Genomic DNA, 16,178 nt, shown 5'->3' on the forward strand with positions numbered 1-16,178 from the left:
CATGATAGACACTTAACCCTCATTTATAGGGATGTACCCTGAATGGTATTCTCTCTACGTTGCTCTGCCTATCTCCACCTGAAAGCTAAGCCACATAACCTATGAAGCCTTCTCAGACAGTACTAGTAAGAAATAATCTCTCCTTCCTCTGCACACAATAGTTTATCTTTCTTAAAATACCTTCTATACTTTACCCTTGTCCTAAAATTATGTGTCTTACGTCTTATTCTTCTTGGTATGCACCACAGTACCCTAGTACAATGCCTGGCTCACAGTATCTACAGAATAAAGATCTGTCCAACTGATAAAATGACACTACATATAATTACAGGTATATACAGCATTCAGAAAGCACGCTAGTTTTCCAAAGAACCTCATTCATGTACATATCCCTAGCTCAGGCCATTACTATTGCAACACCATCTGTATCTACTCAGCATCTTCCTCTTGCAATGGGTTATTTTGTGAAGAGTATGTACCTTAACTGTTTTGATTCACTTCTCAACACTATGGGCTGTCAAATCAAAGTAAAAGTCTTGATCTCATAACTTTAGGTTATCTAACCAAATCTGTCTACCCCTTATCTAAATATCCACACTCCAGCCTAAGTTCTTCACAACAATTTAAAGGGTCTTCAATTATGCCCACCTGTACTTCTTACCTACTAGTCAATCATGCATGCTGTGTCTCCAAGTGGAACATCCTTTAGCATTTTCTACGCAAAAACAGCTCCACTTCCGCACCAAAATTATTAGTCTCAAAGTCTCATTCCTCTTCCTTAGAGGCCTTCCCAGAGAGCATTATGTATTTTGAGTCACTTCAGTTGGTCTACCAAATTCATTACTTAATATTTGCTCTGTCATTTATAATCACATTTATGTTACTTAATTATATATGTTTGAATTAATGTAGGGAATTCTGCTTTAAATCAAGGATGATGAGCTCACAACAGAATATGCATCTGTGAAAAGAATTTTGATTCAGTGTTGTAGTCTTCAGCATAACAAATACTAGTGGAAGAATAATGTAGTTGTAGACAGCACAGACTGTGAAGGCAAGACTATCTGAGTTCAAATTCTGGCATTGGTATTTTTTAGTACCTTGGATAACTCACTTAACATCCATGTTCATCAGCTTCATCAGAGTTATTTTAAAAATCACATGAGTTAATACACATAAAATCCTTTAAAAAGCATTTGACACATAAATTCAGCATAATCTTCTATTGTTTTGACTTTTAGCCTCTTACTTATAGCTGAGAATACTGAAGTGCAAAAAATTTAACAACTTGCCAAAAGTCACAGGAACTAGTAAGTTGTGAAGTCAGAAAAGAAACATCAGATTCCTACTAGAGTCTGTCCATTTTATTCAGTATCTTTTCAATAAACTGAAATTTTATTCAATTTGTTTAAGGTCTTCAGGACCATTATATGATTAAAAAATGGTAAGATGAAATAAATGTTTAAAAGGAAAAGGAGATTTATAAACTAACTTATGGATTAAGAAAAGAAGAAATGTAATAATAATAGAACAGACAGCACACACAGGCTTATGCTCATGTAAATGGAGGGGACAGGTGAGTATTCCAGAGAACTGGGTTAAGCATATTAGGATGGAGCCAGCCTAGCCAATATGGTGAAACCCCATCTCTATTAAAAATACAAAAATTAGTTGGGCGTGGTGGTGAACTACTCGGAGGGGCTGAGGCAGGAGAATCACTTGAACCCAGGAGGCAGAGGTTGCAGCGAGCCAAGATTGCACCACTGCACTCCAGCCTGGGTGTCTTTTGAGACTCTGTCTCAAAAGAAAAAATAAATAAATAAAAATAAGAAAGAAAAATAAATATTAGGATGGAGGTAACTGTCAAGCTTTATCTTCTGTTTAAAACATAAAGATGCTCTTGCTTGCATTTTTTAAAATCACTTTTCTTTAGCAGTTTAGAAAGTCTTTTTTCAGCTGGGCCCAGTGGCTCACATCTATAATCCCAGCACTTTGGGAGGCTGAAACGGGTGGACTGCTTGAGCCCAGGAGTTTGAGACCAGCCTGGGCAACATGGCAAGACCCCATCTCTACCAAAAATTTTAAAATTAGCTGGGCGCGGTGGTAGTCCCAGCTACTCAGGAGGCTGAGACAGGAGGATCAACCTGGGCCCAGGAGGTAGAGGCTGCAGTGAGCCAGCAGCACCACTGCACTCTAGCCTGGGTGACAGAGTGAAAACCAGTCTCCCAAAAAAAAAAAAAAAAGGAAAGAAAGCCTTCTCTGTTCCATCAAAAACTCATCACTTCAAAATTAAAAATGTGTGAAATAATTTTTATTTTTTCACACAGAATTTCAATGTTTACATATGGACAAAGGAATCACAAATTTCAGAAATTTAATAAAGAACTTAGAGGGATATCAATTTATTTACCATCTACGTTTCACTTTTATCCTTTAAATGTCTGAAGGTCATGTTCAGGACCATCACTATTTTCCCTAGGCATTTTCTTAGATAAAACCCAATAGTTACTTAAAATATAAACTCTGTCCTAACAAAAATACTATATATTATATAACCTCTCACTTCCCACTCTAAAAAAAACTCGGAAAAATACAGGTAATTCAGTTTATCAGGGCAGGAAATTATGTTTCATAAGAACACTATATTTTAGTATATTTGTTAAATAATATCCGTCCCCCTAATTATATGCCCTTTGCTTATAGCTAATCTCTTTGTATGCTCCTACAGGGGCAACCAATATCCAGCTTAGGCCAAAATGAATATCAGTATTAGTAATTGAAAGGCCCTGGTATGGTTATGAATATTTTGTGAAAATATAACACAAAAGTAAATTTCTGAATATTTTACATTTTAAACTTAAAGTGATGATCAAAAAGCAGTAGAAAATGAATACAGAAAATATATGTCCAAAATGTACATTCAATAACACATGCTTTTGTAACCTGAATCCTATATTTCTTTAGGCCTCCACTATAAAACTGCCAATACAGTCTCGGAAAAAAAAGGAAGACTCTCAAAAATAGGGAGGGATTGCTTTAATAAAACAAGGTAACAAGAATAAAAGGCAAGCTTAATATCCAAAAGACACGCACAGTTGTTAACCCAATTCCAACTTCCAAAAACAACTGAAATTCCAGGAACTTCAGAAGAAAAAAGCAAATAGAGAAGACCACAATTCTTCAGCTCTTCAATCTTTTCCAAATTGTTTAACAATGCTATGTGTTTTTAAAAAAGTGGATTTTTCTCCCCTTCCTTCAAATTCTGGCAACAGGTGCTAAATGTTTTATACTCCACATATTCATATAATTGCCCATGCATTAAGCCTACTTTAAAAGGCAAAGGCTAGGTATAAGCTGAGAGGAGTGCTTAAAAAAAAAAAAGGCAAAGAAAGGAGAGCAGAAACTGATGTTCATTCCTTCTCAAATGATAACATACTGAGCTTATCAGCATCTCTTGTAAAATTGTCTAGCTCTGGCCGGACGCGGTGGGTCACACCTGTAGTCCCAGCACTTTGAGAGGCCAAGGTGGGTGGATCACCTGAGGTTTGGAGTTCGAAACCAGCCTGGCCAACATGGCAAAACACTGTCTCTACTAAAAATATAAAAATTAGCCGGGCACAGTGGGTGCCTGTAATCCCAGCTACTTGGGAGGCTGAGTCAGGAGAATGGCTTGAACACAGGAGGTGGGGGTTGCAGTGAGCTGAGATCACGCCATTGCACTCCAGCCTGGGTGACAGAGCGAGACTCCATCTCAAAAAAAAAAAAAAAAAAAAAATTGTCTAGCTCTGTTACCAGAAGACCATGTCACCAATACTAAACTTTAACTTCTTAAACTCTGGTTTGTGTAAAGTCAAAAGTTGTTCTGGCCTAAGAATTCATTTTATATATCTTGATAACTGGCTTACTGAATTCCCTCTGCTGAATCCAATAAATCTTCCTTACTAAATCTCATTGCTGTTATACCTCATGAACTCATGTGATCCCAACCTAATCCCAGTTTGAGATCTTTATCTTTGAGGCTCAAAAGTTTTAACCCTTTACCAGGAATGGGCATAGAACAAATTTATTTGACCAAGCATTTACTCCGTTTCTTCCATCTTATCCTATTCTCTTTGCCCTGATTCATACTGCAAACCTTTACTAGTATCTATTATAAGCTGTGAAAAATGGTAACACTGGAGATACAAATGTAAGGTATTTTCTCTGCCCTTAAGGGGCACATATTCCAGTAGCGGAGACAAATAAAAAAACAAGTAATTTCTACAAAGTGTGAGAAATTCCATAAAAGAGTTTTATAAAAATTCTACAAGAACACAAATGGAAGAGAGTAAGGGAAGCTTCACAAAGCAGTTAACATTTGAAATGGGTCTTGACGAACAGTCAGGTAGGATGGATACGTGTTTGTATGTTTTAGTTGAGATGCTGGAAATGTAGAAAGGATAAGGAAAGCTGATGGCAGTCAAAGTGCTGACTAAAAATATGTTAAAATAGACAACTTAGGATATTAACTATAGTTCCTTTTTACTTTCACTCTTGCAAATTAATTTTAACCATTAATTCACAAGTAAGAATTATATTACAAGCAATACACACACACACAACTTAGAAATGTTGTGTACAAAGTGACTATTAAACGGACAGAACCAGGAAAAGGTATTTTGAGGACAATGGGGAAAATTCAGTGCAACCAAACTGATCCTCTATAATAGAAGGGAATAGTTGTGTTACATAAAACTATTCCTAAATGTTGTAGATGTAGAGAAAAGAATACCAAATTAAAACTCAAGAGAGCTGGATTCAATCAAGTCTCAAACAACACCTGCGCCCTAATTATGACAAAACCTTTTACTTAATTCCTAAACTGTCCCTTAGAGTTAAGATCAAATAAAATGAGTCTGAAAAGTGTTCTGAAAAATGTAAAATGCTACACAAATAAAATCTTACCGTCATTATAGTTACATGTGCCACACTGGAAAAGAACTTTCAAAATCTGTATTTCAGACATATTCAATGCATTATACTAAATTTATGATAAAGAGCCTTTACCCGTTCTACAGATCGTGCCCTCTTCTTTGGCCGAGTAGGCAGCGCATCTTCCTTCGGATTGGTGTCTATTGCCCAGTAGGACCCCTAGAGGTAAAGAAATTATATTAACAGTATATTACAGCAACCCTATGATATTGAAATGGATTTTTATAATCCTTTGCATCAAAAGCAAACATTCTGCAAATACAACGGAAAAATAGCATAAGAAACACTTGTTTTGAACTGAGAAAAAGATTATATAAGAAAATATATCCACTTATAATTACATTATTAAAAGAAAACTTTCATAAACTGAAGAATCCAAATCCAAGAACTTCTGCCACACCAAAATTTTGAAAGAAAATGATCCACAAAACACATTTTTCGTAGTAATTCTCAATTGAACAGATGTTAATTATATGACATTAAAAGAATTTAATGTATAAAGATACTGTAGTTTCCATATCCCAGGACCTCACAAATCTACATGGTTAGTGAAACCTTTTTAAAGACAAACTGCTTGAACACATTTTATATAGTAAGTGTTCCTGAGAAGCAATGATATGTGCATAAATTTTTTACTGCTTACTCTGTCCTGACTTAACTATTCTCTCTTACTTTTTGACACAAGTTATCACAGCATTCATTTGAAAATATGTATGGAGCACCTACCGTGTTCCGGGCACTCAGAAACTGTGACTCTCCAAAAAAAAAAAACCTTTGGAAAAGCATAGATCCATAGATAATACAAGTTTGCAAATATTATACAAACAAGAAGAGCAAAACACAGAAAGATAAAGTGGCTTTCCCATTCAAAGTTGTGAGAACCAGCAACAAAGACAAACAGAAACAAAGTCTGGATTTTTAGCTCTTTTTCCCTCAATTATCCTACCTCTATACACACACACATGGGGGAGGAAAGCATGAAAGAGGGGAGTTCAAGAAAGGGAAAGAGGGAAGGGAGGAAGATATGCATTTCAGAAACAGAAACACAATGTATATCCTAGTTTTACAATTAATCCCAGTGATCATATCCAAATTTAGTCTTCACCTCTACTATCTCGTTAATCTTCCTAGGCTGTTTTTTAAGGCAACATTTGACAATGAGGGGAAATACAACCCTCACCTATCAATCCTCACACTTCATGCCCAACACGAATCATCTCCTTATACTTTCTTGAACATACCATGTTATCTGTTCCTGTCCTACACGCTGACCTCACTACTTGTAATACGCACCATACCAATGACAAACTCATATTCCACCTTCAAATTTTACCTCAGATTATCCAAAGGAATCCTTTTCTGACCGTCCTGCCATACCCAAGAATTCATCACTCTCTCCCTCTGCAAGATCTCTATACTTTTTACACATTTAGACCATTGTTTTCAAATTAACATTCAATTCTGTTTACAGGTCTGTATCCCCTTCTAGGCTATAAATTCCTTATGGGTAGGGACTATTTTACTCGTTTCTATATCCACAGTGCCAGGCACAATGTTAGACACAAAGCAAGTACTCAATTAACATCTGTTGAAATGAGAAGGGGAAAAAAGCTGTTTAACAAACTGCAGCAAGAATATCAGTGTACAGGGTATTACTATGTACATGTCAGTGTACACTGTTGGGGTACAAGGTAGGTGTGTACATCTCAGATCCTGGTCTATGCAGGTACCTGAAGTTAATGCTCATTTCATCACCCAGCCACCGCTGGGGTATTTCTATGTTATCTTTTCAAAACGGTCACTACATTTCAGCTAAGGAGTCTACCAGACATGGTAAGAACCTGATAGGTAGGACCTATGAACTTGCCAAGAACCCTATAAAATGCAGATGCTACAAAAAGCACTAAAAATGGGAAAACAATGATTTTGGGAACAGTTTCAGAATAAATGCAAGGGGGAAAATTTTATACTGAGTTCTTATAAAAATTAAAAATAAAGTAGGAGAGAAAATACCAAATAGTTTACATACAATACAATAGTTTAAAAACCACTTTTCACAGAAATGATAAATTCCAGCATTTAGTTTTGTTTTGGATGGGTATGTATATGTGTATTAATCTGGGGAAACCATTCAATGTCCAAACTTGACCCTGATTTGTTAGTAAACATTTCAATAAAATTACAAAAACAAATAGATATCTCTTCTTCCACATAAAATACGAATGGTTGTGGCTTGTCACAAATAAATCAACAAAAGGGAAAAAATTTGCCCGTAGCCTACCTATCCACTAGGTATCATAAAATCCTGAATGCCTAAATGCAAATTCTAATAATTAAAAAGATTCACAAAAGTAATTGTGAAATATTCCACCAAATAATTCAGGCTAACACAGTATTTGAGTTTGATCTCTGAAATCACAGGTTTGAATAAAGAGACCTTAAAATTCCTCTTCACATATCAAAACCATAGTAAGATAACACTTTATACCCACTAGGATGTCTATGATCAAAAAAAAAAAAACAGAAAATAGCAAGTACAGGCTAAGTATCCCTTATCCAAAATGCTTGAAATCAGAAGTCTTTTGGATTTCATATTTTTTCAGATTTTGGAATACCTGCATGTACCTAATGAGATATCTTGGGGATGGGACGCAAGTCTAAAGCTCAAAATTGATTTATGTTTCATATAAATGCTTATACACATAGTTTGAAGGTAATTTTTTGTAATAATTTTAATAATTTCGTGCATGAAAACAAAATGTTGACTGTAATCCATCATATGAGGTCAGGCATGGAATTTTCCACTAGTGGCATCATGTTGGCGCTCAACAAGTTTTGGATTTTATAGCATTTGTATTTCAAATTTTCAGATTAAGGATGCTCAACCTGTATTGGCAAGCCCATAGAGAAACTGAAACTCTTATGTACTGCTGACAGAAATGTGTAACGGTGTTAACAACTGTAGAAAATACGGCAATTCCTAAAAAATTTAAACGAAATTACCAAATCATCCAGCAATTCCACTTTTGGATATATATCCAAAAGATACGAAAGCAGGAACTCAAGTATTTGAACACCAATGTTCATAGTAATTACTCACAACAGCCAAAAGGTAAAGCAGCCCAAGTGCGCATTGAAGGATAAATGGATAAACAAATATGCCACATACATACAATGGAGTATTATCAGCCTTAAAAAGGAGGGATATTCTGGCTGGGCGCGGTGACTCACGCCTGTAATCCCAACACTTTGGGAGGCCGAGGCAGGCGGATCACAAGGTCAGGAGATCCAGACCATCCTGGCTAATACAGTGCAACCTCGTCTCTACTTTAAAAAAAAATACAATACAAAAAATTAGCCAGGTGTGGTGGCAGGTGCCTGTAGTCCCAGCTACTCGGGAGGCGGAAGCAGGAGAATGGCGTGAACCCAGAAGGCGGAGCTCACAGTGAGCCGAGATCACACCACTGCACTCCAGCATGGGTGACAGAGCAAGACTCCATCTCCAAAAAAGAAACCAAACAAACAAAAAAAAAAAACGAGGGATACTCTGACACATAAGCCAGTCACAGAAGGACAAATATTGTATGATTCCACTTATAAGTACTAAAATTCTCAGAGACAAAGAGTAGAACGATGGTTGGTAGGGGATAAGGGGAAGGGAATATAGGTACTTATTGTTTAATGAGTGAAGAATTTAAGTGTGGGAAGTTGAAAACGTTCTCAAGAATGTGAACGACCTTAATATTACTGAACTGTACACCTAAAATGATTCAAATGGTAAGAATTATGTTATGTATATTTTGCCATCAAAAAAGTACCTCTCAGCCATTTCTATTTTTATTTTTTTTTAAATACAGTGGCACGATCATGGCATAATGCAGCCTTGACCTCCAAAGCTGAAGTGATCCCGAGTCTCACAAGTAGCTGAGACCACAGGTCCACACCCCACCCCCACGCCTGTTTTTGTTTTGTTTTGCTTTATACTTTTTAAGTTTTAGGGTACACGTGCACAACGTGCAGGTTAGTTACATATGTATACATGTGCCATGTTGGTGTGCTGCACCCATTAACTCGTGATTTAACATTAGGTATATCTCATAATGTTATCCTTCCCCCCTTCCCGCACCCCACAACAGGCCCCGGTGTGTGATGTTCCCCTTCCTGTGTCCATGTGTTCTCACTGTTCAGTTCCCACCTATGAATGAGAACATGCGGTGTTTCGTTTTTTGTCCTTGCGATAGTTTGCTGAGAATGATGGTTTCCAGCTTCATCCATGTCCCTAAAAAGGACATGAACTCATCCTTTTTTATGGCTGCATAGTATTCCATGGTGTATATGTGCCACATTTTCTTAATCCAGTCTATCATTGTTGGACATTTGGCTTGGTTCCAAGTCTTTGCTATTGTGAATAGTGCCGCAATAAACATACGTGTGCATGTGTCTTTATAGCAGCATGATTTACAATCCTTTGGGCATATACCCAGTAACGGGATGGCTGGGTCAAATGGTATTTCTAGTTCTAGATCCCTGAGGAATCGCCACACTGACTTCCACAATGGTTGAACTAGTTTACAGTCCCACCAACAGTGTAAAAGTGTTCCTATTTTTCCACATCCTCTCCAGCACCTGTTGTTTCCTAACTTTTTAATGATTGCCATTCTAACTGGTGTGAGATGGTATCTCATTGTGGTTTTGATTTGCATTTCTCTGATGGCCAGTGATAATGAGCATTTTTTCATGTGTCTTTTGGCTGCATAAATGTCTTCTTTTGAGAAGTGTCTGTTCATATCCTTCACCCACTTTTTGATGGGGTTGTTCTTTTCTTGTAAATTTGTTTGAGTTCTTTGTAGATTCTGGATATTAGCCCTTTGTCAGATGAGTAGATTGCAAAAATTTTCTCCCATTCTGTAGGCTGCCTGTTCACTCTGATGGTAGTTTCTTTTGCTGTGCAGAAGCTCTTTAATTAGATCCTATTTGTCAATTTTGGCTTTTGTTGCCATTGCTTTTGGTGTTTTAGTCATGAAGTCCTTGCCCGTGCCTATGTCCTGAATGGTATTGCCTAGGTTTTCTTCTAGGGTTTTTATGGTTTTAGGTCTAACATTTAAGTCTTTAATCCATCTTGAATTAATTTTTGCATAAGGTGTAAGGAACGGATCCAGTTTCAGCTTTCTACATATGGCTAGCCAGTTTTCCCAGCACTATTTATTAAATAGGGAATCCTTTCCCCATTTCTTGTTTTTGTCAGGCTTGTCAAAGAGCAGATAGTTGTAGATATGTGGCATTATTTCTGAGGGCTCTGTTCTGTTCCATTGGTCTATATCTCTGTTTTGGTACCAGTACCATGCTGTTTTGGTTACTGTAGCCTTGTAGTATAGTTTGAAGTCAGGTAGCGTGATGCCTCCAGCTTTGTTCTTTTGGCTTAGGATTGATTTGGCAATGCAGGCTCTATTTTGGTTCCATATGAACTTTAAAGTAGTTTTTTCCAATTCTGTGAGGAAAGTCATTGGTAGCTTGATGGGGATGGCACTGAATCTATAAATTACCTTGGGCAGTATGGCCATTTTCACGACATTGATTCTTCCTACCCATGAGCATGGAATGTTCTTCCGTTTGTTTGTATCCTCTTTTAGTTCATTGAGCAGTGGTTTATAGTTCTCCTTGAAGAGGTCCTTCATGTCCCTTGTAAGTTGGATTGCTAGGTATTTTCTTCTCTTTGAAGCAATTGTGAATGAGAGTTCACTCATGATTTGGCTCTCTTTGTCTGTTATTGGTGTATAAGAATGCTTGTGATTTTTGCACATTGATTTTGTATCCTGAGACTTTGCTGAAGTTGCTTATCAGCTTAAGATTTTGGGCTGAGACAATGGGATTTTCTAGATACACAATTATGTCAACTGCAAACAGGGACAATTTGACTCCCTCTTTTCCTAATTGAATACCCTTTATTTCCTTCTCCTGCCTGATTGCCCTGGCCAGAACTTCCAACACTATGTTGAATAGGAGTGGTGAGAGAGGGCATCCCTGTCTTGTGCCAGTTTTCAAAGGGAATGCTTCCAGTTTTTGCCCATTCAGTATGATATTGGCTGTGGGTTTGTCATAGATCGCTCTTATTATTTTGAGATACATCCCATCAATACCTAATTTATTGAGAGTTTTTAGCATGAACGGTTGTTGAATTTTGTCACAGGCCTTTTCTGCATCTGACGTAGATTTGGTCTTTTCACATAGTCCCATATTTCTTGGAGGCTTTGTTCATTTATTTTTATTCTTTTTTCTCTGAACTTCTCTTCTCGCTTCATTTCATTCATTGGATCTTCCATCACTGATACCCTTTCTTCCAGTTGATCAAATCGGCTACTGAGGCTTGTGATTCGTCACATAGTTCTCGTGCCTTGGTTTTCAGCTCCATCAGGTCCTTTAAGGACTTCCCTGCATTGGTTATTCCAGTTAGCCATTCGTCTAATTTTTTTTCAAGGTTTTTAACTTCTTTGCCATGGGTTCGAACTTCCTCCTTTAGCTCGTAGTAGTTTGATCGTCTCAAGCCTTCTTCTCTCAACTCGTCAGTCATTCTCCATCCAGCTTTGTTCCGTTGCTGGTGAGGAGATGCATTCCTTTGGAGGAGGAGAGGCGCTCTGATTTTTAGAGTTTCCAGTTTTTCTGCTCTGTTTTTTCCCCATCTTTGTGGTCTTACCTACCTTTGGCCTTTGATGATGGTGACGTACACATGGGGTTTTGGTGTGGATGTCCTTTCTGTTTGTTAGTTTTCCTTCTAACAGTCAGGACCCTCAGCTGCACGTCTGTTGGAGTTTGCTGGAGGTCCACTCCAGACCCTGTTTGCCTGGGTATGAGCTGCAGAGGCTGCAGAACAGCCGATATTGGTGAACAGCAAATGTTGCTGCCTGATCGTTCCTCTGGAAGTTTTGTCTCAGAGGAGTACCCGCCGTGTGAAGTGTCAGTCTGCCCCCACTGGGGGGTGCCTCCCAGTTAGGCTACTCAGGTGTCAGGGACCCACTTGAAGAGGCAGTCTGTCCGTTCTCAGATCTCCAGCTGTGTGCTGGGAGAACCACCACTCTCTTCAAAGCTGTCAGGGACATTTAAGTCTGCAGGGGATTCTGCTGCCTTTTGTTTGGCTATGACCTGCCCCCAGAGGTGGCGTCTACAGAGTAAGGCAGGCCTCCTTGAGCTGCAGTGGGCTCCACCCAGTTTGAGCTTCCTACTTCCTGGCAGCTTTGTTTACCTACTCAAGCCTAGGCAATGGCGGGCGCCCCTTCCACAGCCTTGCTGCGGCCTTGCAGTTTGATCTCAGACTGCTGTGCTAGCAATGAGCAAGGCTCCGTGGGTGTAGGACCCTCCGAGCCAGGCGCGGGATATAATCTCCTGGTGTGCTGTTTGCTAAGACCATTGGAAAACCGCAGCATTAGCGTGGGAGTGACCCGATTTTCCAGGTGCTATCTGTCACCCCTTTCTTTGACTAGGAAAGGGAATTCCCTGACCCCTTGCACTTTCCGGGTGAGGTAATGCCTCGCCCTGCTTCGGCTCACACTTGGTGCGCTGCACCCACTGTCCTGCACCCACTTTCCAACACTCCCCAGTGAGATGAACCTGGTACCTCAGTTAGAAATGCAGAAATCACCCGTCTTCTGCGTCGCTCACGCTAGGAGCTGTAGACTGGAGATGTTCCTATTTGGCCATCTTGGCTCCACCTGGTTTATTTTTTTTGAGACAGAGTCTCACTCTGTCGGCCATGCTGGAGTGCAGTGGCGCAACCTGGGCTCACTGCAACCTCTGCCTCCTGGGGTCAAGCAAGTCTCCTGCCTTGGCCTCCCAGGTAGCTGGGATTACAGGCGCCCACCACCAAGCCCGGATAATTTTTGCATTTTTAGTTGAGACGAGGTTTCACCATGTTGGCCAGGCTGATTTTGAACTCCTGACCTCAGGTGATCTGCCTCCCAAGTGCTGGGATTACAGGTGTGAGCCACTGCACCAGGCCTAGTTTTCTGATTTTTTGTAGAAATGGGGTCTCGTCATGTTGCCAAGGTTGGTCTGAAACTCTTGGGTTCAAATGATACTCCTGCCTTGGGCATCCCAAAATGCTGGGGTTACAGGTGTGAGCTACCACACCCGGCCATCTAAGAAGCAGTTACCTTTGCTCTTCCATGTTAGACAATACAGAAATCTCACAAAAATTGAACTGCCATTTTAGATAGCCAATCAACAAACACAGGCTCAGTCCAATTTCCTCCCAGAGTAGGGTCTACACCACTAGGCTCATGTGGAGCAAGTAGGAAACAGGAGGTTTTTGTTTAAGTGGTTTTGTTTTTTTTTGTTATTTGTTTTTTGGCAGGGAAAAGGGTGTTGAGGCAAGGTCTTGCTTTGGTGCCAACACTGGAACACAGTGGCACACAATCGTAGATCACTGCAACCTCAAACTCCTGGGCTTAATCAATACTCCTTCCTCAGCCTCCTGAATAGGTAGGACTATAAGTGCCTGCCACCAGGCCCAGCTAATATTTTCCTTTATCTTTTTGTAGAGACAGGGTCTTGCTATGTTGCCAAAGCTCATCTTGAACTTCTGGCCTCTAAGGATCTTCCCACCTAGGCATCCCAAGCACTAGGATTACAGGCATGAGCCATCACACTCAATCTAGTTTTATTTTTAAAATCAACTTTGCTGAAGTATATTTAAATAAAAATAAAATGCACCCATTTTAAGTGTGCAATTTAAGAAATTTTGACAATTGTATACCTTCATGTAACTAACACTAAAAATACAGAACGCTAAAAATCTCCTTTGCATGACTCAGGAAGCAATTCCCTTTCCTTCACCTTCTCTCATCCCACACAACCACTGATTCCTATCATTGTGCATTTTCTAGCATTTCATACAAGTGAACTCAAACTGTGAAACTATTTTCCACTCTCGATAGCAGTGTATGACAATACAGCTGTTCCGTCCTTGCCAACACTTGGTATTTTAAGCCTTTTCAATTATACCCTCTCTACTGATGTGTGGCTGTGCCTCAGTGATTTTCAAGTGCATTTCTCTAACATATAAAGATGTTGTACATCTTTGCATGTACTTATTTGCCACCCATATATTATCCTTTGTAAAGTGTCTATTGATATCTTTTGCCCATGTTTTATTCGGATTATAAGAATATAGGCTATTTCTGTTATTAGACTTTTTAGTATTCCAAATATCTTTTGCCCATGTTTTATTTGGATTTCAAGAATATAGGCTATTTCTGGGCCGGGCGCGGTGACTCACGCCTGTAATCCCAGCACTTTGGGAGGCTGAGGCGGGTGGATCACGAGGTAAGGAGATTGAGACCATCCTGGCTAACAAGGTGAAACCCCGTCTCTACTAAAAATACCAAAAATTGGCCGGGCATGGTGGCGGGCGCCTGTAGTCCCAGCTACTCCAGAGGCTGAGGCAGGAGAATGGCTTGAACCCGGGAGGCGGAGCTTGCAGTGAGCGGAGATCACGCCACTGCACTCCAGCGTGGGCGACAGAGCGAGACTCCATCTCAAAAATGTATATATATAAATATAAAAATATATATATAAATAGGCTATTTCTGTTACGAGACTTTTTAATATTCCAAATAATGAGTCATTTCTATGTGAATATGTACTGTATTTTCTCACAATCTGTGGTTATCTGTTTTTTTGTTTGTTTGTTTGTTTGTCTTGAGACGGAGTCTTGCTCTGTCCCCCAGGCTGGAGTGCAGTGGCGCGATCTCGGCTCACTGCAAGCTCTGCCTCCCGGGTTCACGCCATTCTCCTGCCTCAGCCTCCCGAGTAACTGGGACTACAGGCGCCCGCCATCACGCCCGCCTAATTTTTTTGTGTGTTTTTAGTAGAGACGGGGTTTCACTGTGTTAGCCAGGATGGTCTCGATCTCCTGACCTCGTGATCCGCTCGCCTCAGCCTCCCAAAGTGCTGGGATTACAGGCTTGAGCCACTGCGCCCAGCCTGTGGTTATCTGTTTTCATAATGGAACCTTGTAAGGAGCGAAAAGCTTCTCATTCAATAAAGTCCAATTTATCAAATTTTCATTTTATGGTATGTGCTTTATGTCTTTTTATTTTAATTTGCCTACTCCAAGATAGCAAATATATTCTCCACTGTTTTCTTCCAGAAGTTTTATAGTCTTTTCTTCCAGAAGTTTTATAGTCTTAACTTCCACGTTTAGGTCTCTGGTACACCTAGGGTTAATTTTCTGTATAAGTGTGTGATAAGGAGCAATATTAATTTTTCGTTCACTCAGATACACAGCATCATTTCTTTAAAATATTGTAACATTTCCCTACTGAATTACATTGGTAACTCTATCAAAACACACACGCACACACACACACATATATGACAGTCTATTTCTAAACTCTGTATCTATCCTTATGCCAATACCATTTTTTATTTTTTTACTTTTTGAGATGGGAGTCTCACTCTGCCACCCAGGCTGGAGTGGAGTGCTGTGATCTCACTCACTGCAACCTCCACCTCCCAGGTTCAAGCAATTCTCCCACCTCAGCCTCCCGAGTAGCTGGGAATACAGGTGTGCACCACCACGCCTGGTTAATTTTTCTGTATTTTTAGTAGAGATGGGATTTCGCCACGTTGGCCAGGCTGGTCTCAAACTCCTGACCTCAAGTGATCTGCCCACCTCAGTCTTCAAAGTGCTGTGATTACGGCATGAGCCACCATGCCCGGCCACCAATACCATTTTATCTTAATTACTGTTAACTGTATAAAAATTAGAAATCAGGCAGTATATATCCTACAACTTTGGTTCCCCACCACCACCACCACAAGCTGACCTGCGGGCTGGCAGTGGTTTGCCCAACTTCAGTTTTTTCCAACATTATTTTGCCTGTTTTAGGCCCTTTGCATTTCCACATAAATAAGAGAACCAGCATGACAATTTCTAAAAATGAAGCCTATGAGGATTTTTTTTTTTCCTTTTTGAGATAGGGTCTCTGTCACCCTGGCTGGAGTGCAATGGCACAATCATGGCTCACTGCAGCCTCAACCTCCCAAGCCCAAGAGATCCTCCCACCTCAGCCTCCCATGTAGGTGGGACCACAAGCATGCACAACCATACCTGGCAAATTCGTCTTCTTTTTTGTATGTTGCCCAGGCTGGTCTTGAACTCCTGGACCCAAGTGATCCTCCTGTCTCAGCCTCCCAAAGCACTGGAATTACAG

The 16,178-nt window shown here is 39.8% G+C and overlaps 1 protein-coding gene across 7 annotated transcripts in view; it reads right to left on the minus strand.

The window, feature by feature from the left end:
• FOXJ3 (forkhead box J3) overlaps positions 1 to 16,178 on the minus strand; it is a 197,712-nt gene that overhangs the window by 43,504 nt on the left and 138,030 nt on the right. For all 7 annotated transcript variants that reach the window (XM_030823612.1, XM_030823610.1, XM_030823611.1 and 4 more), the window contains exon 5: positions 5,047 to 5,130. In XM_030823612.1, coding sequence (XP_030679472.1) covers positions 5,047 to 5,130 — 84 coding nt within the window. The remainder of the gene's footprint in view (positions 1 to 5,046; positions 5,131 to 16,178) is intronic.

Source organism: Nomascus leucogenys, chromosome 12, assembly GCF_006542625.1.
Source record: "Nomascus leucogenys isolate Asia chromosome 12, Asia_NLE_v1, whole genome shotgun sequence".
Lineage (NCBI taxonomy): Eukaryota > Metazoa > Chordata > Mammalia > Primates > Hylobatidae > Nomascus > Nomascus leucogenys.